Below are 26,105 nucleotides of genomic sequence, written 5' to 3' on the forward strand. Positions count from 1 at the left end.
GGCATCCTCCCAGGTGGATTCCTGATTCCCTCCACGTGGCTGTCCCGAGTCCTCTCCATTTTCCAAAGGGTGAGGGCAAATGACCGTCAAGCGCTCATTGAAACAGCTTTCAGAGGTGCAGGGAGGCTGCCTAAGAGCTCCCAGCAGCCAGGATTGAATGCATGTCTCTTCCCTCTGCTACACAGAGGAGCATGAAAATGTCCGCTCCAAAGCAGCATGCTGTAGTTATACCTGGCTCTTGTAAACAGAGATAAATAGAGCCAGACAAGGGGGCCCCCCTTCGCAGGGCTCTCTGCATCCCGCCCTGGCAAGGAAAACTGTCCCATCTCAAAGGCGCCTCTGTGAATAGAGCTGCCATTATCCTCCCTGCCTGGGAAACCCTCGCGTTTCTTTGAAATGTTCAGCCTGGCTTCCATTCATTGTGTCTCCCTCTGGGGCTGCAGCATGAGGGGGTCACCTCGATGGGTCGGCAGAGCCTAACGAATGGCACCCTAGAGCATAAAAGGAACCGTCAGATCCCCTTGCAGCCCCAGTCCAGTCAGCTGTGTTGCTGATGGTCTGCTCACCTTCGCTGCCCTTGGAAAATGCCCTCGTGCCAGCCCAATGGGCCGTCACCTTCAACCCTTCCCTTCCTATAGCTCTCAGAGCATTTAATTTCACTTTTTCCCTTTCCTCTCCAGAGAAGAGGGATGAGGAGGAGAAGAGGAGCAGGATTTACTCTCCCCACAGGACCCCAAATCCTGAGCAGCCTGGAGCTTTCCTGGGAAAGCATGGAAGAGACTACAGGGCCCCCCACTTCAGCCTCGGCCACCTCCAGAGCGATAAAAATATATTGTTTTTCCAAATGGGCACGCATTTGTCACAAGCACCATTAATGGTGCCAACTTTCATCGATAAGAAGACTCACATTTTTTTCCCACATTTTAGCATCTCTGAAATCAGGATGTGTCCCATTCGGTAGTATGCCATATCATCTAATTGGCAGAGACTTTTCTTAGTGCTACATAAAATGATGGTGTTCTCAAAATGGATGGCATCTTAAATTTGTTGAAATATACTAAGGGTTTTTTTCAGCTACACATTTTTGAGGGACCTTGCTGTGGGCACTTTGAGCTAGGGGTATTTTGATCTCTGCCTTCTCAGTGCCCAGTGAGGGGCAGGGCACAGAGTAGGTGCTCAACAAATATTGAATGGATAAAGGGATGGAAGGCAACAGAGTCTAAGGAGGAGAGGCAGCTTGGCCAGCCTGGTTCTCGCCAAGTTTATCTCCCACATCTCTCCTCTCTGCCTTCCTGGAATTGCCTGATGCCCTCGAGCCCAGGTCCTCCCCTTTCCCCTCCTTGTCACCAGAGTGTCCCTGGCAAACTCCTACATATGCTTAAAGGACCAGTCCAAAGGTCACCTCCTCTGTGAAGCCCTCCCTGACTTCTCACTTCCACCCCAGCTCCCCATTACTCTTATCACAGTTTCCCATGATTATCCTCTTGCAGGTGGCTCCCACCAGACCAAAAGATTCCGAGGACAGGGGCATATTTTCTTTCTCTCCCCAGCCTAGCTTAGTGCCTGGCACATAGTAGAATGCTGAGTCCTTTTGTGGAAAGAATGAATAACCTTATCCCACCTCGATCTCTTCACGGCTGCACAATTCTTTCTCAATGCTCCGCATAAAGACTGGAAAACATCTCCTGTGTGCGCTTTTGCGTGTAATTCATCTCTGTGCATTGCTTTGATCTTTCCAACTAATCATCGTCATCATCATCATCATCACAACAACAACTACTGAGGGTTACTATATGTCAGGTACTGTGTTATTCATTCTATGTACAGTTTCTAATGTAATCTTTGCAAGAACCTATGAAGTTGGTACTCTTATTTCCCCCATTTTATGGATTAAGGAACTAAGGTTCAGAGTGGCCAAGTACCTTGCTTCAAAGTCATAAAACTAGTAAGTGGTTGAGCCAGAATTTGGACTCAGGCAGTTGAGCCCCAAGGCTCACACTATAGTAAACCACATAATTCTAGCTGCCCCAAAGGACATACAGCATGCCTACACTTCTCTGTCCCAAATGGTAGGTGCCCAACAAATAGTTAAGAGTATGTAACTGAGGGAATGAAAGGTAAATACCTTTTATGTCTACAAACTCTGATTCTGTCTCAGGTTCTTTTCCATCATGTTTCTCATCTCCTGGAGCCAAAACTAGGGTGAGAAATAAAGAGAGATCTGTGTCCACTCGTGAGCCATGGGTGATAAGAGAGGCGTGATTGGAACTCTGATTGTACCATTGTCTTCATCTCTCTCAGCAGGGCTCTCCATAAGGGCTTCCACCACTGCTGCATCATAAATGTGCTCAGGCTCCTGGAGACAAAATGAAATTCCTCTGAAAATGAAATGACAGAACTTCTCCGGGCCAGAAATCATGAGGGAAGGCACCCAATCTCTTGCACCCAAGGCCGAAGAGTTTTACCTTGAATTGCAACCCTCAGAGTTTGTGAATCAGTTTTGCATACAGTCCTCTCTCCTCCATTAACTGTTCCCTTTTCACAGATCTCTCCATCTTCCAACAAGATGACTTCATCACAACACTCCAGGAACTGCAGAGGTATTAAAACAATCTACAATGAGCTTCTGCCTTGGAAGAGAGAGAAGAGAGCCATGCCAGACTCCCATTCAGCAGTGTCCCAGGCTCATCTGGTCCAGGGGTTCCCAACCTTGGCACCACTGACAGTGAGGGCCAGATGATTCTTTGTTGGGGGGTGGGGTGGGGTGGGGACTGACCTGTGCATTGGAGGACATTTAGCAGCCTCCCTGGCTTCTACCCTCTAGATGTCAGGGGCCCCTCCTCTCCCAGGTGTGACAAGCAAAAGTGTTTCCAGACATTGCCCAGTGCCGGCTAGGAGGCAAAATGGCCCTCAGTTGAGAAGCACTGATTTAGTGCCCACGGGTCTCATGAGTATAAAAGAGACCTTTGGTTGCCACTGTGAAGCATATTGAGCCTTCCTTTGCTATTGCTTCCTACACGAGCTGCTGTGCTAAGAAATCTCATCATGGAGACTTGGAGTATGAAATTGACAAAGTCACTGCAGCCAAGATTTGGTGGAGAGGGGAAATATGACCTCAGAGATGGCTTCCCTCTGTTGTAACATTACAAGCCCACCTCATCATCCTCATCTAGCCCAGGAGATGTAGCCTACCATGCAGTCTCCGGCCTCCAGGCCACACTAGCTGGCCTGAGGAGTTTACACCAGCTTTATCTGTGCAATAAAAATATAGCCACATTTAATGATAGCATCCTACATTTTGCCCAAAGCACTTCTGTTTTTCTAATTTGAGTTCCCTTCATTTCCATATCATGCCTGAAATCAAAGAGTCGCTAAGAGGAGTTTCCTTTCATTTTGGAATGAGACCAAGCTCTCCCCATAGGATCAGCCCATCTAGGGGCAGGAAGACCCTCTTAGAGGTGGACAAGATGCTGTGAGATCTAAGATGGTTCAGCCAAAACAGGGCCTTGAAATACAGGTCTTTCCCCTGTGCTTTGGGGTTCACCCAAGGTCAAATCTACCTTTGATGCTCTTGATTGAAACCCTGAAAGAAGTAGCTACATTTGGTCATTGTGCATCTGATTGGGTTTGGGGGGAAGAGGGTGGTGCCCAAAAGGCCAAATGACAGCAGTTTCGCTTGGCTTTGGACAGCTCCAGCCTTTCTGCTTCCTTTGTACTAACTGCCCTGTCCACTTTCCCAGACAGCCCAAGGAGGGACAGTTCGGCTTTTAATGTCCAGTTGAGACACTTTCTGACAGGGCCATTTTCCTGAACATCACCTCTCACCTTTGCACAGCATCTTCTAACTTTCAAAGACCGATCTCGTCTCCTGTCTCTCAGTCTCCCACAACCCAGTGAAGAAAGCAGGCGGCATTATTATCAGCCCATTTCTCAGATGTGGAAACTGAGGCACAGATGTAGGGGCACACATTCCAGCCCCTGAAGCTCCTGGTGCAGCTCCTCTGGCCAGCAAGCTCCCAGTTCTCTCCAGTGAGACTAGGTGTGATCTGAGCAGCTTTGTTCTGCAGACTCACAAAATCTGGCCCCGGGTTGGATTTCAGTGGCAGGCCAGCGGCCTCATTTCATTCGTTTCCTCAAGTAATAGAAGGGCAATGGTCCAGTCTGAGCACTCGGAAGCATACAGGTTGCCTGCGGGCCCCAGAGTAAAAGCAGCCCGAGAAATGTTCTGGAAAAGCCCACGGGCTCCAGGTCCGGGCTCCGAGCGCCTCCTCCCCAACAATGGATGGCCGGACTGAGACTCCAGTGCCATCTGGTGGCTGCCTGTATTTTTCAACAGGCAAAAAGTAAGATGAAACGACCTTGGTGAAAAATAGTGTCTCCGAGGCCTCCTGGGCTCTTGCCTGAATTCATACCGCTGCTGAGTGAGGTTCAGAGATTGGGCCAGGACCAAGGTCACAGTCTCCCCCCTTGAGGACTCCTGCAAAGACAGCTCCGACCCACACCCGTCAGGTGCCGGGAGTCTCCCTGTGCACCCCCAGGACCCCAGGAGGACAGCCCTCCCTGCGACACATGGTCTCCAGGGACTGGACCCTTGCAGTGCGGAGCTGTGGTCACCATAGTCAGCACCCTGGCTGGGCGAGAGCCCGTTCCCAGTCACCTCATGGGGACCCAGAAGAAATCCAACCTTCTCCTCACCCTGGTCCCTGCCCAGCAGAGGAACGAGGAGCTCTTGTCTGCACCAGCCCAGCTGGATGCTTCCTGGAGGTGACAGATGCCACTCAGAGGAAACCTGAGCAATCCCCACACGCAAAATTCAGATGCTTGGAGCTTATCCTGAGGTCTCTAGCCCTCAGCAAACAGAGGCGGAGGCTGGGGGCAAAGCCACAGGTATAGGAAGGCCTGGTTTTCCTGGGTCTTGAAGAAACTTTTCCCTCTTTGGCCGGCCCTTCTGGCCACTGACAGAGGAGCCTAAAGATGCTGGCTACGGCATCCTGTAGCCATGGCAACTTCATCTGCTGCCAGCTCCCATCCCAGCTTGACTTACCTTTGCAAAGGCTGAGAGTCCTGCCTCTTACCCGTAGTTTAACATTTCCCCACAGGTGGCAGGAGAGTCAGAAGACAGGACTTCTGCTGCCTCTGCTCCAACTGACCTCTCATTACAGGCCAGTCCTGTGGGCTCTCTCCTCCTGCAGGGGACGCACACGCATGTGCGTGCACACGCATGTGCGTGCACACCTGCACACACACACACACACACACACACACACACACCACATCTCTGGGGAGTCACTGTAGGACAAGGGTAACTTGGCTTATCTCAGGTTAGAGAGGGGTCCTGGCTTCCCACCAGGCATCCAGAACCCTGTACGTGGGGCTGACACAGTAAGAACTGTCCCCACTCTGCCAAATTCCCAAGCTCATTCAGGGGATTCAGTCAGTCCCTTTCCTGGGCAACATTCATGTTCCTAAACCTGAGAGCGTGGCTCTGGGCAGGGAGAAGCTTCTTGCCTTAGTCCCGACGTCCTGGTCTCTAGCCTTTTTCCCCTGGGGAGTGATGCCAGGGGTATCTGAGCCTCTCATCAAGGGATCTGTCATCCCCTGCCACCCCACACCCGGGCACCCCTGGCCTCAGGCCTGCCCAGCCCTTGCTGGAGGAAAGGTTGGTCTAAATGTTCCTACCCGACTTCCCATCTCCCCACCATCAGTGGTCCAGAGCTGGAGAAGGTGCCCCGTGTCCACCCCACAGGTAGGGGTCAGTGGTCCAGAGCTGGAGAATCTCCCTCTGATGGAGGAAAGGTCTTGGCCCCACTGAGCCCAAAAGTAGGGCAACGGAAGCGTGCACAGAGAGGAGCAGGCAGCGCTAGGTGCGAGCCAGGATGGCCGGGGCCGGTCATGGTGTCTCCTGTGCGCCTCTCCCCTTCCCTGACCTGGTCCAGGTGAGGACAACAGGTTTAGGCAGAAGAGGAGACTCTGTGAGCATCAAGTGCCACGCCCATTTCATGACCTCACGGGTCCTGCTGGTCCCAGTCACCTGAGCTGGTGGGTCACCAGGACGATGGTCTTCCTCCTGAGCGTCTCTCAATGCACTCCTCAAAGACGTGCTTCCCCACATGGGCGTCCAAGGCCGACAGCGGGTCATCCAGCAAGTAGATCTCATGGTTCAAGCAGACGGCTCAGGCCAGGCTGATCCTCTGCCTCTGCCCCCCCAGAGAGGTTGAGGCCCCGCTCCCCGATCTGCAGACAAGGGCAATGCTACTGTCCGTCACCCGACCCCATTCCCCACCCTGCAGTCCTTGGGGACCAGGAACTTCCTGAAGCTTCTCTAGATTCTTCTGCAGACTGCTCATCACCCCTTTACAGGAACCCCCTGGCCACACCAGGTACCCTGGAAAGCGGAAAGCTCCATTTCTTCAGGAAGCCTGGTGGGCAGTGGCAAATAGGGAAAAGCTCTTTCCATTGCTGAGTGAGGGGTGCCGGGCTCACAACAGCCCCATCCCAGTGCAGTCCTGTAGGGAGGGGCTACATCTTGACCACTAGCACCAAAGGGCATTGTTGAGCAGGAAGCTCTGGGCAGGTGGACAAGCGAACAGGAAGGAAAACTGTCTGGGAGAAGAGGGACAAGGGGGCTCTCTTTGTTTACCTGTGGATCAACTCCCCGCCCCCACTAGGCAAGTCTAAGCTCCATGAAGATAACAGACATGTCAGCCTTTTTCATCATTACATCCCTAAGGCCCGGCACCACACCTGGCCCAGAGCAGGTGCTCAATAAACATTTGTTGAAAAGATGAAAAGCTTAGGTTGTCTACTTTAGGTGATTCTATCCAACTGACCCCAAAGTGAGCCTCCAGGAGTTCAGCCAGGTGTTGTGCTGAGCACTGGGGCTGGACACATGAAGTGGGACCAGAAAATTCCCCTTTCTACTGGGAACTTGCATCTTAACGGGTTGGGGGGCGGTGTGGTTAGTTTTACACATAATAATGGCACAAAGCAGAATTTAACGAGTGCCAACTGAGAAGCATAAACTAAGTACTTTGGGGCAAATTACTTTAGACTCTGGGTCTGGGGAAAGTCTTCCTCAAGGGTGTGGATTTGGGGTGGGAACTTGAAGGGTGGTAAGTGGCAGAAGCAGAGGTCTAGAGCCTGGAAGGCGAGTGCACACCTAGGCAGGCAGGTAGGGGTGGGTGGAAGCAAACCCTGGCAGGGAGGTCAGGGCTGCAGTGGCTGTGATGACCATTTCCTTGATGCAGGCACACGGAGATACCAGCAGAGAATGACAATGTGCTCTGAACTGGGCTTTCTTCAGGATGCCTCATTCTTTGGGCTCCTGGGCAGAGTGGGAAGACTGTACAGAGGATACACTGGGATGGGAAGACAGAAGGTGGCCCGGTGACTCCCCTGGGTCACCTGAGTTGGCAGGCTCAGCCCAGGACCCCGCCAGCCCTTTAAACAAAACCCTGGGGGGCAATGTTTGGAGATGACCCTTATACTCCTGGGCGGGCAGGGCCAGTGAGGCAGGAAGGGGACCTTGAGCCTCTAGCCACAATGCTGTACCCTTGACCTCTGTCTTAGGATGACAGAGCTGGCCCAGGAGGTGAGGAAGCACCTTTCACCAGAAACCTTCCCTGAGATGACAGGCAAATTGGAAGTGACCCCAAGAGTGACCAGGCTGAGCCCAGCACAAGTGGAGTTGGTGTCACATCCATTGCGATATCTCCCAAGAAAGGACCCAGGTGGAGAATGCAGAATGGTAGAACCTGACTTTCCCCACATTTCCTGGGATCTTTCTGTCCTCTGGGGCACACGGATATGAAGGAGCTGGTGCTTGCAGAGCTTCAGCCCATTGGACCTGGCGGTTGATCTGCCATGAGTCGCTGTGGGGCTGAGCTCTGGGTTCTACTCACCTCAGTCAATTCTCCGTAAGGTGGGCTGCTCAGGTCCTCCTGAAGGGCACAGACACGAACCGTGCACTGATACCTGTGGGTGGAAAGCTAGAAGTCAGCACGGTGAGAAAGACCCCACGTCCGTGCAGCCCTAGGTTGCTCAAAAGGTACGCTGGCGTCATGGGCAGGCGAGGAGGCGGTTGATTGCTTGGTCTTTGATGCCCAAGGGCAGCTTCCCCTTGACCTCTGCCCCGCTTACCTGATGCAGAGCTGACTTGGGAGGGCCCCTCTGCTCACAGGCTTCCCGCCATTCGAGAAAGATGAAATCAGTGCACATGAAACACCTGAAGGGAAAATTGCTCGTGGGAGTCAGAGCAGGGAGTCACCAGTGAGGGCTGAGGTCGCTGCAGGAGGCCTCCCGGAGGCCGCAAGACCGCTAGTAGACGAGAAGAAGCGTGCAGGTGGTGCCAGCTTAGCGTGAGCAGGCAGATCACAGGTAGCTGCCCGGCAGATGGCGCACTACGTCCTGGCAGCACCGGACGCCCTGAGCATTGTGCCCATGTATCAACTATAGGGCTGGTGTGCCTGGTGGTTAAGACCAGTAGCTTTGGAATGAGAACAACGTGGGTTTGAATCCAGCTGGGTAACCTTGAACAAATGACTGTACCTCCCTGATCCTCCCTCTCCACTCTACACAATAGGCTAATAGCTCTCACTGGGTTGTGAGAAGCAAGAACACACATATCAAGCCAAGAGCAGGCTGTCTGGTGGGCAAATTCTCCATCAGCGGTAGTTATAATTAATGTTATCACTTTTGCCAATCTTGGACTATGAGATTCAGACTGCTCAGCACATCTTCTTGCCAGCTCCACCCCCATCTTAAACTTCCTCCCACCCTCCTGCTTCCTGTGGTCCTGAGAGTCTCCATATCCGCCCCAGGAGCAGAACCCCTGCTAGAGATACCACATGGGAAGGATGCTCAGTCCATCCTTCAAGGCCCAATTCAAGCGCCACCCTCTCTTCCCTCTTGTGATCTCTGCTGCCTCTGAACAGTCCAGCACAGTCTCCTGCCCTTGGCGCATTCCTCCTTGGCCCATTGTGCATCTCCTACAACCCTTTACAGACTTGAGCACCTCAAGGGCAAAGTTACATCTGAGCCACCCTGGTGGCCCACGTGGCCCTGCATGGTCCTGTGTCTTGCAGGTATTTGGTAAATATTTGCTCTCTGATGTCCTAATAATAAAAGACAGGAATCCCTCCCTCTAGTCTGCTTCTGGGGAAAGAGAAGCCATCCCAGGCGGGGCTGGGAGGAGGCACAGGCAAAGGCAGTCCAGGAGATGCTGGGCAGAACAGTTCGGCTGGTGCCAAGGACTCCCCTCTTGATGACAGGATGTCGTGGCCAGGAACAAGGAGGGGAAGTAACAGATCTCTTGCTGAGAACCCAGATGCTGGCCGATGTCGTCAGTAAGGATAGAGTTTGTGGGTTCAGGCAATAAGATGCGAAAGTCCAGACCACAGTTAAAGAGCTGACAGCCAGATTTGTAAAACCAACTCCATTTGTCTTTCCGTCAGCATCGTGGCACTTGAGGGGGGCTGTCAGGCAGTTCCAGTGGGAAAAAATAATGCTGGCCTGGAGTTCCTCTGACATTTAATAGCTTTGACTTTTGGCAGGTCAACTCTCCTCTCTGGGCCTCAACCTCTTCATCTGTAAAATGGGGATATGATGCCGGGATCTCCCTTATACGGGTGGTTATGGGACTCTAATGAGAGAATGTACATGGCAGCACACCAAACTCGGCAAAGAACCTTAGGAAGCTATTTCCGGAGCTTAAATATAATGGTCCAAAGTGAATTCAAAAATTATGACTTGAACTTTGTTTTCATTCCATTAGATCGTTTTGAGGACATCAACAGTGATATATCCTGATAACTGGTGTCAATTAATAGTTTCAGGGCTGACTAATTGCATACCTGCTGCGCTCAATTTCAAGGAAAGTTCTTGTTACTTGGCCTAAAGCAAAATTGCCAGATTCCTCTTCCTCCAGTCAGACACCATATGCACTGTTACAGAGAACCGCAGAACATATGCTACTCTGCACTGGGATTGAGTGGCGATTCCGTACGTTTCTGAGAGCGTGATCACAGGTCTGCAGAAGGCACCTCTCCTGAGCTCTTGGATCAGGAAGAGAAAAAGCAACACCCATTTGGATCTGACAAATGTTTAATCAGAACTCATTAAAGAAACCCAGTTAGCAATCATTACCAATCGCATCAGCATCTGTAGCAGATTATACCAAATACTAAAATGCCTCATGCTTTCAAAGTTAATATTACCTTTGGTGATCATACTTTTCTCCAAATAATACATTTTCTCTCACATTTCCCTAAAAGATCCATGCTTGCTGGGAAACGTAGGCCAGAGTCCCGTTGACGGCCACGATCCCTTGTTGTAACTGCATCTGGAGCAACAACACCAGAGAACCTTCTGAAGCCAGGCCTCGCCACCTTCTCTTCGGGGGCCTATTGCAAACTTGCCAACCACTTACTGTATGAGAACTAAGTCGGAAGGTGCAAGAGGGTGAGAAGCTGTCTTGCCACACACTGCAAAGCCCAGCTGTGCAGACCAAGGGTCTCAAAGTCAAACATCTGCGAGAGGCCGGGTGGGAATGTTCCAGAAGGAGCAGAGGTGAGCCCTGTGCTCTGGAGAGCACAGGCTGCAGGGCTGCTGCTGGCACACGTGCACCTTTGTGCATCTAGGATGAGATGCTTTCTGAGCAGACCCATCACAAAGGCTCCCTCTTCCCCCAGGTGCACTGGCTAGACCCCACCCTCCTCAGCCAGGCCCCCAGGGAGAGGGCACAGCCTGCACTGCTGTGGATGGTGGCCCTGGCATGTCCCATCCTAAGGAAGCAACCTTGACTCCATTGCACAGTTGGTGCCAAGCAAGGATGCAAGCCTGCTGTGGCGAGTTTCTAATTTTTCAAGAGGAACGGAAAGTCTAGTTTCATGTGGAACTTCTGAACTTTCAAAACAATGAGGAATCCAGTTTAGAAACATGCATGGGCTCCAGTCTGTGACCCTGAGTACCCACGTTCATTTAAGATGGCCCTTCACGGTGAGCCTCAACAGATAACGGGAGAGGCTAGTGGTGGTGCCATGTTTGTAGCTGTCAGGAAGGGGTGTTTGAGGCAGGCCATGGTGCTCAGGGCTGGTGCTCATGGGCCAGTGGCAGAGTGTTGGGGACAGGCAAGGACGATAGCCAAGATGGCCAAGGGATGTGACTCCATTCCTCCTCAGGAATGGTCTAAGGGATAGAGAACATTGGACTTGGAGAAGAGAGAATAATAATAACAATAACAACAACAACAACATAATAATAATAATAGCTAAAATGAATAGGGTGTATGCCAGGCACTGTGTTAAGTACATATAAAATGCTAATCACTGTGGCTGGCGCTGGGAATTGTCCTATAACTACTATTATATCAGTTATCTCATTTAATCCTCATCACAACATCCTTAGCCCCATTTTACAGATGAGCCAACCAGGGCTCAGAGAGGTGAAGTGACTTATCCATGCTCATGAGGCTGAGACAGCTGGTGAACCCACGCCGTCCAGAGCCCATTCACTTAACCCAGTGACCACGTGAGGGGCCTGATCCCACCACTGTCACATGGGAGATGGATTCTGCTTTCTCTGGGACATTCCACAGGAGCAGACCATAGGGTAGAAGTTAAAAGGAGGCAAATTTCACTCCCATATACCTCAAATCTCTCTAAAGAGATAATAAGTTCTCCATCACTGGAGGCATCTGAGCAGAGGTTGGCCCATCTCTTATAGGATTCAGTGGAAAGGACTCATGTTATTAGGTGGAGAATTGGGCTGGGTCACCTGCAACGCCCCTGCCGACTCTAGGGTTATCAAAGGCACTCATGCTGAATCCCGGAGCCTGAGGGACCACCACAGCTCTCCTGACTCAGCCCCCGCCACCGCCTTCAAGCAGGGAAGGAGTTGTCACTCTTTCTACAAATGAGTCAGCTGAGGCCAGAATGAGTCACCCTGGTCTGGAGGGGCTCTTCTGAGCCTAGCATCCCTCTGTCTCTATTTCAGGCAAAGGCAATCCCCAGTGCCCAACCTTCCCTTTAGGAACACAGAGTGGAGAGAAAGAGAACTTAATTCCTTTCCCCAGAAAGTTTCTCATTCATTTGGAATGAGAAGCCTTGGCAACTGTGAACTATTCATTTACTGTGGATACAGTGAATGGCTTGGCCATTTCCCTGGGGTCAAGCAGCTAGAAGTAGCAGACAAAGGATGAGAGTCCGCCCGCCCTCCCTTGCTACCACGAGGTGCGCTTTGGTTCACACATTCATTCAGCCCCTCTTCCATTGAGAAGCAGATGCTCGGGGCAGACAGTGGGGAAATGGAGATGGATCTAAAGTCACCGAGAGTCGCAGGTTCCCGGGTTTTTCCCCTGCCAAGCTTCCTGGCCGGCCTTTCTATTTCGCACAGGCCAAGCATGTCATGAGAAAACCATGGATTTAATGACCCATCGCTTCCTTTGACCAAGATGGAGCTCCAGGCAAGGAAGCTATTGCTGCTTAACTCATGTCCTCAGGAGGCAAACCAGGGAGAGTGCGTGGAAGGCCCGGCCCCGCCTGCCATGGGCCTGGGACTGCCAAGCGCATTGACCTCCTGGGCATCAGTGTTAACTAGGAGCACAGAGTCCAGTGCAGCCGAGCCCAGGGCCCCAAACGCGGCCGGCAGGGAACCACTCCATCGTCACAACGCTCAGCACACAGCTTACCTGTCCTAGGAGAGCTGCGAGGAGGGAGCTCTTTCCACTTCCAACATTCCCACAGATGCCCAAGACCTTCCCCTACCAGAGAAACAGAAAAAAGACCGTCATTCTCCCAGTTCTTAGAGGGTCACCACCAAACTGCACTGGCCAGGCCAGGCAGGGACCAGTGGGGCACTGCTGGCTCTGTGAGGTGGCAGTTGCAGCCTCGCCCCCCAGCCCCGATACACGGCCTCATAGGAGGCAGGACCCTCAGTCTTAATTAAGAGCCTCCTCTGCACAACCCAGCACAGCACCCGGAGGGCTTCTAGAAATCGTGTATAAGCACTGATGCAGGACAGCCTTGCGCTGCTCTGGGACACACAGGCCCTGAACGTGAGGGTGGTCCTGTGCGGACTCCAGGAAAGTAAATCTAATGGATGTCAAAGGCTGCACGACCCAGAGGGACAGTGACAGCCTGCAAGTACAGAAGGCTGGGTGCTTTTTAAAAGTCCTCTTAAAGCATCCTTCCTCCACCACAACTCAGTCTGAAATTACTGAGCAGTTATGCTGTTCCAGCATGTTGGGTTCATGGATTTTTTTTTTTTTAATTTATTTATTTATTTATTTTTGGCTGTGTTGGGTCTTTGTTTCTGTGCGAGGGCTCTCCCCAGTTGCGGCGAGCGGGGGCCACTCTTCATCGCGGTGCGCGGGCCTCTCACTATCGCGGCCTCTGTTGTTGCAGAGCACAGGCTCCAGACGCGCAGGTTCAGTAGTTGTGGCTCACGGGCCCAGTTGCTCCGAGGCATGTGGGATCTCCCCAGACCAGGGCTCGAACCCGTGTCCCCTGCATTGGCAGGCAGATTCTCAACCACTGCGCCACCAGGGAAGCCCTGGGTTCATGGATTTTTCTACAGCCGCAGATTTATTAATTCAACTAACAAATCATTGCTAAAGCCTGCTTTGTGCCAGGTGCTGTTCTGAACACCAGCAATAGCACAATACAGCAAAGAACATCACAGTCAAAAGTCTGGGTCTGCCCACACGGAGCTTATGTTTTAGTTGGGGAGGCAGTAAACAAGATAAGTAAGTAAAATATGGAGTATGTCAGATACATGCCATGGAAGCAAATAAAGCAGGGAGGAGATGGGGGCGGGGAGCCTTACTGGACATGTGGACCTCTTAGCTTGAGTTCTCCCAGAAGGAGACCCCAAAGCAAGGAATTGAGTGAAGGTAGCTTGCTGGGGAGGTGCAGAAAACACCAGCTGGGAGGAGGGGGATGGTACAGGAGAAGGAAGGTGGCCCATCAAGGGAGTGCTGTTAGGTCAGCTCCCACAGGAGGCAAATGAAGCTCAATCCTGCAGGGAAGCTCAAGGAATTGCGGAAACTGAGCATGGTTTTGTCCTCCCAATGGCTGAGGGAGTCAGTATAAATAGCCAACAGTCAGTGTTTGAGAGCTGCTCCCTCGGCTGTTGACGTCTTGGCTTACTGAGGGTGGTGGGGAGGGCCCTCAGGCACACAGATGCAGATCTGGCAGTTGGAAGATGGCCAGGCCACACGGATGGGTCACTGACAGTACCTGCTACAGGTGATGTCTGGGTAAGACCCGGAGGAGGCAAGGGAGCGAGTCGTGTAGTTATCAGGGGGGAGCCACTGCTGGCAGAATAGGAGTCCATGTGGAGACTCTGAGGTGAGACCACTCTTGTGTTCAAGCAGATATTGCAACGAAGCAGTTGGCACATCTAGAACATTCTCGCTGAGACCTGCTCCCAGTGAACCCTCAGAGCAAAGATGCCCAGCACGGGGCCTAATATGGCTTCTTTCCCACCTGAGCTAGACCAGAGGGCCCCTCGCCTGCCTGCTACCCCCAGCACAAGAGGGTTGTTGCCTGTCATCATTCATCCCTTGGATAAGTCTTTACTGAACACCAGACACTGCACTAGGCACTGGCAGTAAAACAGTGATCAAGGCAGACGCAGTCCCTGCCTTACTGTCACTGGTGCTGCAGGTAAGTGAAGCGGATCCATTTTAATTCCACCAAAAGGACTACAAGGAACAGGGACATTATGAAGACTTTGGGACAAAGAGACGCAGGGATGGATCCAGCTTCCCTAGACACTTGGCTCTTTGTTGAGTCCTGTCCACTACTTGTGGCCAGATCTAAGCCTTCTAGATTCATCCTTGTCTTCAGCAGGAAATCCATGAGGCCTGCACCCCTGAGTTTCTGATTATTTGGAAAACATTATTGGAAACCTACTCTGTGCCAGGCTCTGGGCTCAGTGTAAGGCCACACGACTGTGAACAAGTTCACAGATACGTGCCCTGACCTCAAGGAGGCTATGGTCTAATGGAATCTTAGAACTAAATTTGGAAAAACATAGATGCCTTGAGTTTAGGACATTTAAGGGCAGCACTTTAGCTGGACATAATTGTTAGAGGAAAGAGGCAACAGCAATCGCTCCCGTCCATGGGGACTTAGCATTTGCCCGTGATGTGTCTTTCCGTCCTCACATCCACCTTGTGAAGTGGGTACTATTATTAAAATGCCCATGGAGCAGGTAAAGAAACTGGCTTGAAGAGGTTAGGCAAGATGCTCAAGGCCATGCAGCTGACGACTGGCTGGGATTGGAATCCTGGTCCACCAGGCTAGAGAGGCATAGCCCTAATCCCCAAGATATTGTGCTGCACCCTTTGTCTTCACCTTATTTCACAAAATATTTGACCATGTCCTTGATGACAAGTCATGAGCCACCAACGTACTGAAAAGGAGGAAAGCAATTGAAGGGCCAAGAGGAGGCTTCTTTACAACACGAGAGCAGTTCACTGAGGCCTCTTTGGAGCAACGCTGAAGGCATGGTTGAAGTAATCTTGGTGCTGCACATCATAGGCGGGGAAAAGTGATGAGAAAGCAAGTGGGCTGCACACAGCAGGACTTCACTGAGAGCCAAGCTCAATTGCACTCAGCCAACCGAATATCATTTCCAATGAATATGTGCAGAGAGCCTTGTTAGCTACAAGAGGTACCACTCTACACCAGCTATTGAGCCTAGCGTCACATAATACATAAGAACCTCTCCCTCTATAGTGCTCACATGGGGAAAGGGTGAGTCAACAAGACGGGAGATTAAAATATTAGGCACAAGATAAATGCTGAGCCCTTTGCAGCAAAATCAACACTGCCATCTGGGGAGCACGGCTGACGAGTACCCAGGGCAAGAAAACCACATGCAAGAGAAGGTCAAACATTCCCCAAATGCAGAGCTTCTTTAAGGATTCTACCCCCGAATCCCGAGGGGAGGGGACCAGCCAGCAGAATCTGGTGGGCTTCTGTTCCTAGGCTGCTTGTGGCACTCACTTTGCTTTTTACAAGAGCAGCGTCGCTTGGTGGTTAAGAGCCGACGGTGGCACCCGACACCCTGGGTGTGAAGCCCTCTTCTGCCACTTCCGAGCTGTATGACTTGGACGAGTTATTTAACCTGCTGTGCCTCTGGTTCCTCAGTCATAAAGTGGGGCAGCTATACACCCACCTTATAAGGTTATTGGGGTAGCTAAATGAGTTAATTTTGTGCCTGGTAAATAGAAATCGCTCATAACTGTCAGCTATTATAATCTATTATTGGACTCCAGTGGGAAATTAAGAACAAATCTGAAAAGACTTATGAAAGTTAGTCAGTTTGAGTCTAGCCACCTGAAATGGATTGTCCATTAAACACTGCAACTGGCTCTCAACTCCTGTGGAATTTGAAGATCGGCACTAATACAACCACTAAGACAACGGTATTCTCTCAGCTTGAAGAGATGTCTCCAGGGTTCATTTGCATAGCTTTACAATTTGGGGAGAAATGGAGACATCCCACCACCACCTCCTGCTCAAACTGAATTATATTCAGCCTTGAGAAGGCCATGGTCATGTGACACAAAGAAGGATGGAGGTCACACCTTTGGAACACATACCCACCTTTCTCACCACAAAGCTTATACTGTGCAGAACCGATTTGGGGCTGCCACATTGCTCCTCGGCGCCGGTGACTCCCTGACCTGATAGACTCAAACTGTATGCCTCTGGCCTCTGTTTCTTAAGAAGATGCTTTTTCTGGTTCTGCAATTTCTTTAGGTCACTTTTCCTCCTGGTTTCTTGCTCCCATGTGGCATTTCTTGCTCCAAAGGTGGCATTTGCTAAAAGCAAGACTGTATCTGGGTCTTCTGGTTGGGTGATGTAAGATGGGGGGCTTTTAGCTATGAGAATTTTCTAAGATTAAAGAAACAAAATTAACTTGGCAGACGTCATCCATTTGCAAGAATCATCCCAGTATATCTTCTAATGACCCCAAATCATAATCTTGGGAATTCTACCTGGGACATCCAGGAAAGGTATTCTGAAGATATTCCCCCAGGAGAAGCTGCAGCAAAAATAGTCTATTAGCTCATACTATCTAGAACAGATGCTTTTTTAACCACAAGGCCTATCTGGGTCACCCACATTGGAGAATGCTGATCCCAGCTACAATTTACCCTTATGCCCAAGATGGCCAGCTTCTGCCAGTCTTTGGGTGGTTGGCTTCACTGCTTGACACTAATGCTTATGAAACCAAGGTCACATGCTCGGTCTCTGCTGTGTCTTCTTCCTAAGTCCCCACTCAGCTCAGTTCAACAAAACGCCTGCCAAGTGCCTACTCTGTGCCAGATTCTGGGGTAAACAGCAGAAATGCAAATATTAATAAGGCATGCTTCCTGTCCTTGAAGAGACTGCAGTCCAGGTGGAGATGGGAACATGCACAGATCATTTCAGTGAAATGTGACAGGGACAAAGCCCTGTAACTGCCAGAGATGGGACACTTGGCTCCCCATCCTGGAGGCCCATGTCATTGATGCCTGAGCTGAGTCTGTACAGGCAAAGATGAGGGAGGGGTTAGGTGAGGAGAGCTTTCTAGTAGATAGCACAGCATGAGCAAAAACAGGCAATAGCATAGTTTTGGGGGATGAGAGGTATAAGACAAGAAATTCAGTATAACCGAGGGCCAGAGCTCAAGGTAAGAAGGGGATGAGAAATGAAGTGGAGACATAACTGAGGACCTGCTGTTGGAGGACTCAGGCTCAGTCCTGGAGACTGAAGGACAAGGATTTCAAGCAGGTTAATGTCAGTGATCAGACAAATATTCTAAAGCTCAATTAACAGTGCAATATGGATTTGAAAAGGACAACATTGGAAAAAGACAATTGGTTCTTCAGTCACTGCGATAGTTCAGATGAGAGACTATGAAGTCTTGAATGAAGGTGATGACACCAGGGACAGAGTAGAGGTTGAGGAGTCAGGAAATAGCATTGTTCCTCTAGTCTAAGATATTGGATATCATTATACAATTAATGTGATGAGGTTGACTCCGTGTTTTGTTCAAAACGTAATAACTCAACATTGCACCTTCCAATCCAGTCTCATAAATGGTGCCTCTTAAAATTGAAGGAATACAGTGAGCAGGAGGTGAGTCAACAGGATTCTTTTTTTTTTTTTTTTTTAATTTTTGGCCACGTTGGGTCTTTGTTGCTGTGCACAGGCTTTCTCTAGTAGTGTCGAGCGGGGGCCACTCTTCGTTGCAGTGTGCAGGCTTCTCATTTTAGTGGCTTCTCTTGTTGCGGAGCACAGGCTCTAGGCACATGGGCTTCAGCAGTTGTGGCACACGGGCTCAGAAGTTGTGGCTCACGGGCTCTAGAGTGCAGGCTCAGTAGTTGTGGTGCACGGGCTTAGTTGCTCTGTGGCATGTGGGATCTTCCCAGACCAGGGCTCGAACCCGTTTCCCCTGCATTGGCAGGAGGATTCTTAACCACTGCACCACCAGGGAAGTCCCAACAGGATTCTTGATTGGTTAAATGTGGATGGTAAGGGAGAAGAGGGATACAGGCAACTAGGATGCTTAAAATGACATCCACATTTCAGACATGAGTGAATAAGATCTTCCAATCAATTCACAGAGGTCTGAACGCATTGTTCTCTTGACTGAAATGCCCTGCTTCTTTTCCTTTCCTTGCCTCAACTTCAAAACCACTTTATCTGCCCTTCCTACACATCACTTTCACCCTTACTATATATAGTAATTACTGGGATACCTGGTCCTGTACTAGACTGGAGGCTCTTAAGAGTAAAGACTCTCTTCCCTTTATTTGCATTTTCCACAGTGCCTTGCATATAGGAAGCATACAGTAAATCTTATTTGCATTTTCCACAATGCCTTGCATATAGGAAGCATACTGTAAATCTTTTTTTTAATCGAGATATAGTTGATTTACAATATTATATTAGTCTCACGTGCACAACATAGTGATTCAAAGTTTTTATACATTACACTCCATTTAAAGTTATTATAAAATATTGGCTATATTCCTGTGCTGTACAGTATATCCTTGTAGCTTATTTATTTTATACATAACAGTTTGTACCGCTTAATCCCCTTTTCCTATCGTGCCCCTTCCCCTTCCCTCTCCCCACTGGTAACCACTAGTTTGTTCTCTATATCTGTGAGTTTGTTTCCTTTTTGTTATATTCAGGGTTTTTTGCTTTACTTTTTTAGACTTCACATATACATGATATCATTCAGTATTTGTCTTTCTTTGTCTGACTTATTTCACTTAGCATAATGCCCTCCAAGTCCATCCACGTTGCTACAAATGGCAAAATTTCATTCTTTTTATGGCTGAGTAATATTCTATTGTGTATATGTACCACTATCTTCCTTACCCATTCATCTCTCAATGGACACTTAGGTTCCTTCCGTATCTTGGCTTTTGTAAATAATGCTGCTATGAACATTGTGGTGCATGTATCTTTTCAAATTAGTGTTCTGTTTTCTGCAGATATATACCCCAGAGTGGAATTGCTGCGTCATATGGTAGTTCTATTTTTAGTTTTTTGAGGAACCTCCACACTGTTGTTTTCCATAGTGACTGCACAAATTTACCTTTTACCAACAGTATATGAGGGTTCTCTTTTTTCCACATCCTCCCCGACATTTGTAATTTGTGTTCTTTTTGATGATAGACATTCTGACAGGTGTGAGATGATATCTCATTGTGGTTTTGATTTGTATTTCCCTAATGATTGGCGATGTTGAGCATCTTTTCATGTGCCTGTTGGCCATCTGCATTTCCTCTTTGGAAAAATTTCTATTCAGTTCTTCTGCTCATTTCTAATTGGGTTGTTTGGGTTTTTGATGTTGAGTTGTATGAGCTGTTTATATATGTTGGATATTAACCTCTTATCAGTCATATCATTTGCAAATATTTTCTCCCATTCAGTAGGTTGTCTTTTCGTTTTGTCAATGTTTTCCTTTGCTGTGCTACTGTCAATTTCTCCCTTTATATCTGTTAATATTTGCTTTATGTATTTAAGTGGGTCTTATGTTGAGTGCATATGTATTTATAATTGTTATATTTTCTTCTTGGATTGATCCTTTGATCATTATGTAATGCCTTTGTTTCTTGTAACAGTCTTTGTTTTAAAGTCTATTTTTTCTGATACAAGTATTGCTACTCCAGCTTTCTTTCGATTTCCATCTGCATGGAATGCCTTTTCCATCCCCTCACTTTCAATCTGTGTGTGTCTTTAGATCTGAAGTGAGTCTCTTGCAGGCAGCATGTATATGGGTTTTGTTTTCATATCCATTCAGCCACTCTATGTCTTTTGGTTGGAGTATTTAGTCCATTTACATTTAAAGTAATAATGGGTAGTTATTGTCATTTTGTTAATTGTCTTGGGGTTGTATTTGTAGTTCTTTTTTGTTCTTTTCTTCTTTTGCTCTCTTCCTTTGTGATTTGATGACTATCTTTAGTGTTATGTTTGGATTCCTTTCTTTTGTGTGTGTGTGTTTATCTATTATAAATGTATGATTTGTGGTTACCATGAGGTTTATATATAGCAATCTATACATATATATACACGATTATTTTAAGTTGCTGATCTCCTAATTTCAACTGCATTTTAACAACCCTGAATTTTTACTCTCTTCCCCTCACAAGTACTGTTTTTCCATATTTTACATAAATTTGTTTTGTTATCCCTTAACTATATATTGTGGATTTAGATGATTTTACTACTTTTGTCTTTTAACCTTCCTACCAATTTTATACATAGTTGATTAACTACCTTCACTGTATATTTGCCCTTACTGATAAGCTTTTTCCTTTTGTGATTTTCATGTGTCTAGTTGTGGTCTTTTCTTTCTAGCTTAGAAAAGTCCCTTTAACATTTCTTGTAAAGCTGGTTTGATGGTCCTGAACTCTTTTAGCTTTTGCTTGTCTGTAAAGTTTTGAACTCTCCATCAAATCTGAATGAGAGTCTTGCTGTGTAGAGTATTCTTGGTTGTAGTTTTTCCCCTTTCATCACTTTAAATATATCGTGCCACTCCCTTCTGACCTGCAGAGTTTCTGCTGAAGTCAGCTGATAGCCTTATGGGAGTTTCCTTGTATGTAACTTGTTGTTTTCCCCTTGCTGCTTTTAATAGTCTCTCTTTATCTTTAATTTTTGCCATTTTAATTACAATGTGTCTTTGTGTGGTTCTCTTTGTGTTGATCCTGTTTGGGACTCAGTAAATCTTTGATGAATGAATAAATTAATAAATAAAATGACTAAATGAGTGTATAAATATGGTGCCCCCCCCCCACTGTCTTCATCACTTCTGTCACCACACATATCCTAGGACAAACTAGGTAGGCGAAGGGGGGATGGCTCAGTGCAATCTGAACTCCACTCCTGGAACAAGTTAAGATTTATGGCTTGGAGAAAGAGTAGAGGGTCAGGAACATCATCTCCCTGGGTGGAGACTCCATCTCATTTTTACTAAAAGGGCAGGCCACTTATAATACTCTGTCTGTATCCTGCTTGATGCATATTTGTGTATCCAACACTGAATGGAGGGTCTTCTCCCAACACCCACCAAACCAGTGACCCAGCCCCTCCAATGGGTTGACACAGACTCCCCTTATCTGGGAATTTTCCTGCCCCAAAATGAGATCTTTCTTCCCTGCTCACCCAGTGTTAGTTATACCTTCATTCTCCTTAGAGAGACATTGGCTCCAGCTGCTGCTTTGACCGAGAAAAGTAAGATTGCAATTGAAAACTTCATTACATTAAACATGGCAATCACAGTAAATGCCTGAAGAACAAAAGAGAGGTATAGAATTCAGGATGGGATGCTGCCTTGGCTTTGAACCATTAAGTCCATGGGGATTAAACTTTGTGAGACGAGAAACAGTAGCACAGTCGGGATTCTCAGAGGAAAAATTTTCTCATTTCATGGCTCAGAAATCATGGGTTGGCAAATTAAAGATATTAACATCTTAAACTATATTGCCTTTGGATTTTCACCAAAATGGTGGGAAACTTATCCCCTTATCTTTGTCAATCCAGAGGATGAGGTCTGAAAAGGGCCTCTAATTGAGTGCCTTTGGAAATCTCCATCCATACCATATCCTTATTTGGCCTAGACCATTTGCTTAATAACCTATGCCGATTTTTCCTAAATTATCCCCTTCTCTCAGTTGCTTCAGAGGCATCTGACCCTTCAGAGACAGAGCAACCTTTTACATACCACACAGAGACCAGTGTTGAAGGTGGAAGCTCCCTAGATTGATGTGCCTGGCCCAAGCTGGTTGCTGGTTCTCCTGCCCTCAGGGTCTGATGCCCTGCCTCCACACACACATAAGGGACCAATTTGAGAGCCTTGGTTCCACTGTCATTTCCAAAACAATGAACAATGACCCCCCTTCACTAGGGCCTTCCCCACTGAGCCCTGCCTGGTGGGTGGATAATATCATATAGCCTCAATGAAGACAAGTTTCCTTGTTCTGTGGGTGCCCCACAGGGGGCATGATCTCATCTCTCAGCTTTCATCTTCTCATCTATCCGACTTGTAATTAGCAGCCTCTCCCTAACCACCCAACTAAGAAATTAAAAACACAACTTCCATCGACAAATCTGGAGTGATCCTTCCTGCTGTTGAATGGGCCCCATGGACAGGGCCCCCAGGCTTCAACTAATCCTAGTTAGTTCATTAAGAGGATGATGAAGGATGCTCCCTTCATCACATCTGGTCCTAAATATATCCCCAGAGAGAATTCATCTCCCCCAGGTCCTAGAGAACTATCTTGGCTCAGGAAACGCAGGCCCTGGCTGGCAGAGCCCCCGGGCTTCCTGATGTGGCAGCTCCTCAGGGCTGACCTCCTACTCATGTGGCTCTGGCAGAGGAGGAGACTGAAAGGGATTCTTAGTCCAAAGGAATACGAGCCTCGCATTCAGGGAATTTGTTCTTGGTCTAGATTTCTTCTAAATCATCGTTTTAAATAATATTAACTATGTGCGCTCAATTTGGTTTCAAATTAATTTACTTGGTGTGTTCTGGGAAAAAAAAATTTTTTTCGTTTGGGTTGGTAGACAGCAGCCACAATAATCTGGGAGCATTCATTCTGTACATCAACCATTGCTGTTCATTTTGGCTTTCGGTTCGTGGCTGTGTTCAAGTCCCCGGAGTGCGTGAGAGAAAAATGTGTGTGATGAAACTAAGAAAATTAAAGTATCTCCCAAAGAAACACGGGGCAGTAATTGGATTGACAGCACCACAATGAATGCCCCAGAAGAGCATCCTGCCTTCTCAAACATCCCCCCACCCTCCCCTCCAGATCCCTGATTTTTGGTGCAATTCTTCCCTGGTGAGCATACCTCTCCTTTTTTATTTCATTCTCTCTCTCTCTTTTTCTTGCCTTTGTGTTCTTTCTTCCAACCACTTGCCCCTCAGACACTGGTTTAATATCTGAAATGTTTGTTTCTTTATTTCAGTCAGGGGCCATTTCCTCTCTAGCTCAGGTCCTGAGCCCCTCACGTTCATTCCAGTTCTCCTTCTCAGGCTTTCAACCTGAATATGCCTGGCCTGGGTGAGCATAAGGCTAATGAAAACAGCAACAACTTATGCAGCATTTACCGCATTCGAGGTGCTGACCGAGTGCCATTTACCGCATTCGAGGTGCTGACCGAGTGCTTTGTGTAAGACAACTTCCATCCTCACAACAATAGGGACTGTCATCACCCCACTTACAGATAATAAAACCGAGACAAGAGAGGTTCCGTGAACTGCTGTAAGTCATAGCTAGCAAGCGTGGAGTCGGGCTTTAAACAAGGGGGACCCTGATCCGGACACCACACTGCCTCTCCCAATACTGACACCCCTCCCACCCGGAGAACTTTCCCCAACTCTCTTCTTGTCGTATATATGGATAAATAAGAATAAAATAGTCAAGGGCTCCTTTGGTTTCAATGTCCAAATGTAAAATTGTGTTCCAGCATTGACTACTACCCCTGCCCTGCTGTAGACTGAATAAGAATTGCTACTAAGCTCTCCTTGGCTCCCAGTCAGCTCAAGTACTTGTTTTAGAAGTCAGGGTAGAATTCTGCTGTTTTCTGGCTCACCGTGATTGGGTGTTCTGATGCCAGTGCCAGAGGAGCTACCCACCTGGCACTTGCAGAGTTGGGTACAGACGAGGCCAGCTCTAAAGAGGTGCTTACCACTGGGGCAGTGAGCTTTCGTCTCAGGAGGATGTGGCAGGTGAATGTCAGTACAATGGCTACGGTGGATGCAATGGGGGCCAGTGCTGAGTTTCCACTTTGGACAAATCCATCTTTTTCCAGTAATTGCCTTTCCCTCTTCCTTATATCTGTGAAATAGAAATGGTCCACGGTGGTCTTATTTTGCTTGTCAAGCACCAGCATTAAGAAATGTATTACTCAATGGAATATGCCTCAGCCATAAAAATGATTGAAATATTGCCATTTGCAGCAACAAGGGTGGACCTAGAGATTATCATACTAAGTGAAGTAAGTCAGACAGAGAAAGACAAATATCATATGATAGCACTTATATGTGGAATCTAAAAAAGTAATACAAATGAACTTATCTAGGAAACAGAAAGACAGACATAGAGAACAAAGTATGGATACCAAAGGGGAAGGGGCAGGGGGAGGGATAAATTAGGAGTCTAGGATTAACAGATACACACTACTATATATAAAATAGGTAAACAACAAGGATTTACTGTAGAGCACAGGGAACTATACTCAATACCTTGTAACCTATAATGGAAAAGAACCTGAAAAAGAACATATATATATTATATATATATACGTATATAATATAGATAACTGAATCACTTTACTGTACACCTGAAACTAATACAACATTGTACACCAACTATACTTCAATTAAAAAAAAAAGAAACATATTACTCCTGCTCTGTTCTCCTGTAAATGAGTGTTAAGGACTCTCGTTGTGAAGTTTAAGTGGGAGGAAGCACGGACAGCCCGGAGCACAACGCCAGCATGTACTGGGGGTTCAGTGCACGTCAGCTGCCTTTGCTGGATGGTTTCCAAGGTCCCTTCTGATCTGATTCTCTGTGTGTCAGGAGTCATACACTCAGATGCCTACAGGGGTCAGGCAAGTAAGGTAAATGAAGGGAGTGGGCAGAGAGCAAGACCAGACCGAGGATGTCCCAGGCTCACCAGACTGTTTTGAAGTCTGAGATCTGGAATTTTATGAGACATCTCCCTACTCATAAATGTTGGGAACTAATTGAAAAAGTTAAAGTACTGTAGGGGCCAAACAAAACACATGTGCCAGCCTGAAGACTGCCAGATTGAAGCCCCTGCCCTTTGTCTCAGGAACAGGTACAAAAACCCAAAAGCATGTCTCCCTTCCGTAAGTCCAGATGAGGCCATGACTCTGCACCACTCACACATAAAGTTCAAGCTTCCCTCCCCTGCTGTTTAAAGAGTCCTTGATGGCAATTCCAGCATCCTCTGCAGAAACCCTTTCACATTACCAACATGGTGTCACAGCCCGTCTGGCTGAGTGCTGCCTACGGACCAGGTGTTGGGCTGAACCACGCACAGGCACGCTCTCCCTAGGCTGCTCTCACCACAGGGTGACACGGCAGAAGCCATCATTATGCCCTTCTGACAGTAGAGGAAAGGCTTAGCAGGTTACGTGACTTGCCTCTTAAGAGGTTGGGATCCAAAGCATGCTGTCCACATGCCCTTCCCCCCACGAACACCAGCACCTCCTTCTCCCCACGCCAAGCCTCTAGGCCTTTGCTCCTGCCCAGGGGGCTTCCCCAGCTCCATCTGTGTCCACATCTCTGCTATCCTTCAGGGCCTGTCTAAAACGCCACCTCTGCCAGGAAGCTTTTCCTCATCTCTCACACTCGTGGAGCTCCTCTCAGTTTCTTTTGTGGCATTTTACCCATTCTATCCTATAATTAATTCACATGTTCACTCATTCAGCACATTTTAATCTGATGTCTACTGTATGCCAGGGGCTGTGCTGGGTGCTGGGGAATATAGGGACAAACAGGGTCTCGGCTCTTCCAGTAGGAGCGATAGACAATAAAGAAACAAACAAACAAGTAAATAAGATAA

General features: G+C 48.1%; 1 protein-coding gene across 1 annotated transcript in view; it reads right to left on the reverse strand.

The window, feature by feature from the left end:
- Positions 1-26,105, reverse strand: part of ABCC12 (ATP binding cassette subfamily C member 12) — a 75,453-nt gene that overhangs the window by 23,128 nt on the left and 26,220 nt on the right. Inside the window, 17 exon segments of the mRNA XM_082437734.1 lie at positions 2,126-2,197; positions 2,281-2,356; positions 2,466-2,480; positions 2,484-2,529; positions 2,531-2,592; positions 6,032-6,036; positions 6,039-6,062; positions 6,065-6,173; positions 6,177-6,206; positions 6,208-6,234; positions 7,902-7,974; positions 10,215-10,264; positions 10,268-10,339; positions 12,686-12,757; positions 16,614-16,904; positions 21,691-21,798; positions 24,201-24,349. Coding sequence (XP_082293860.1) covers positions 2,126-2,197; positions 2,281-2,356; positions 2,466-2,480; positions 2,484-2,529; positions 2,531-2,592; positions 6,032-6,036; positions 6,039-6,062; positions 6,065-6,173; positions 6,177-6,206; positions 6,208-6,234; positions 7,902-7,974; positions 10,215-10,264; positions 10,268-10,339; positions 12,686-12,757; positions 16,614-16,904; positions 21,691-21,798; positions 24,201-24,349 — 1,281 coding nt within the window.

This window comes from Balaenoptera physalus (genome assembly GCF_965194825.1).
Source record: "Balaenoptera physalus genome assembly, chromosome: 19".
NCBI classification, from domain to species: Eukaryota; Metazoa; Chordata; class Mammalia; order Artiodactyla; family Balaenopteridae; genus Balaenoptera; species Balaenoptera physalus.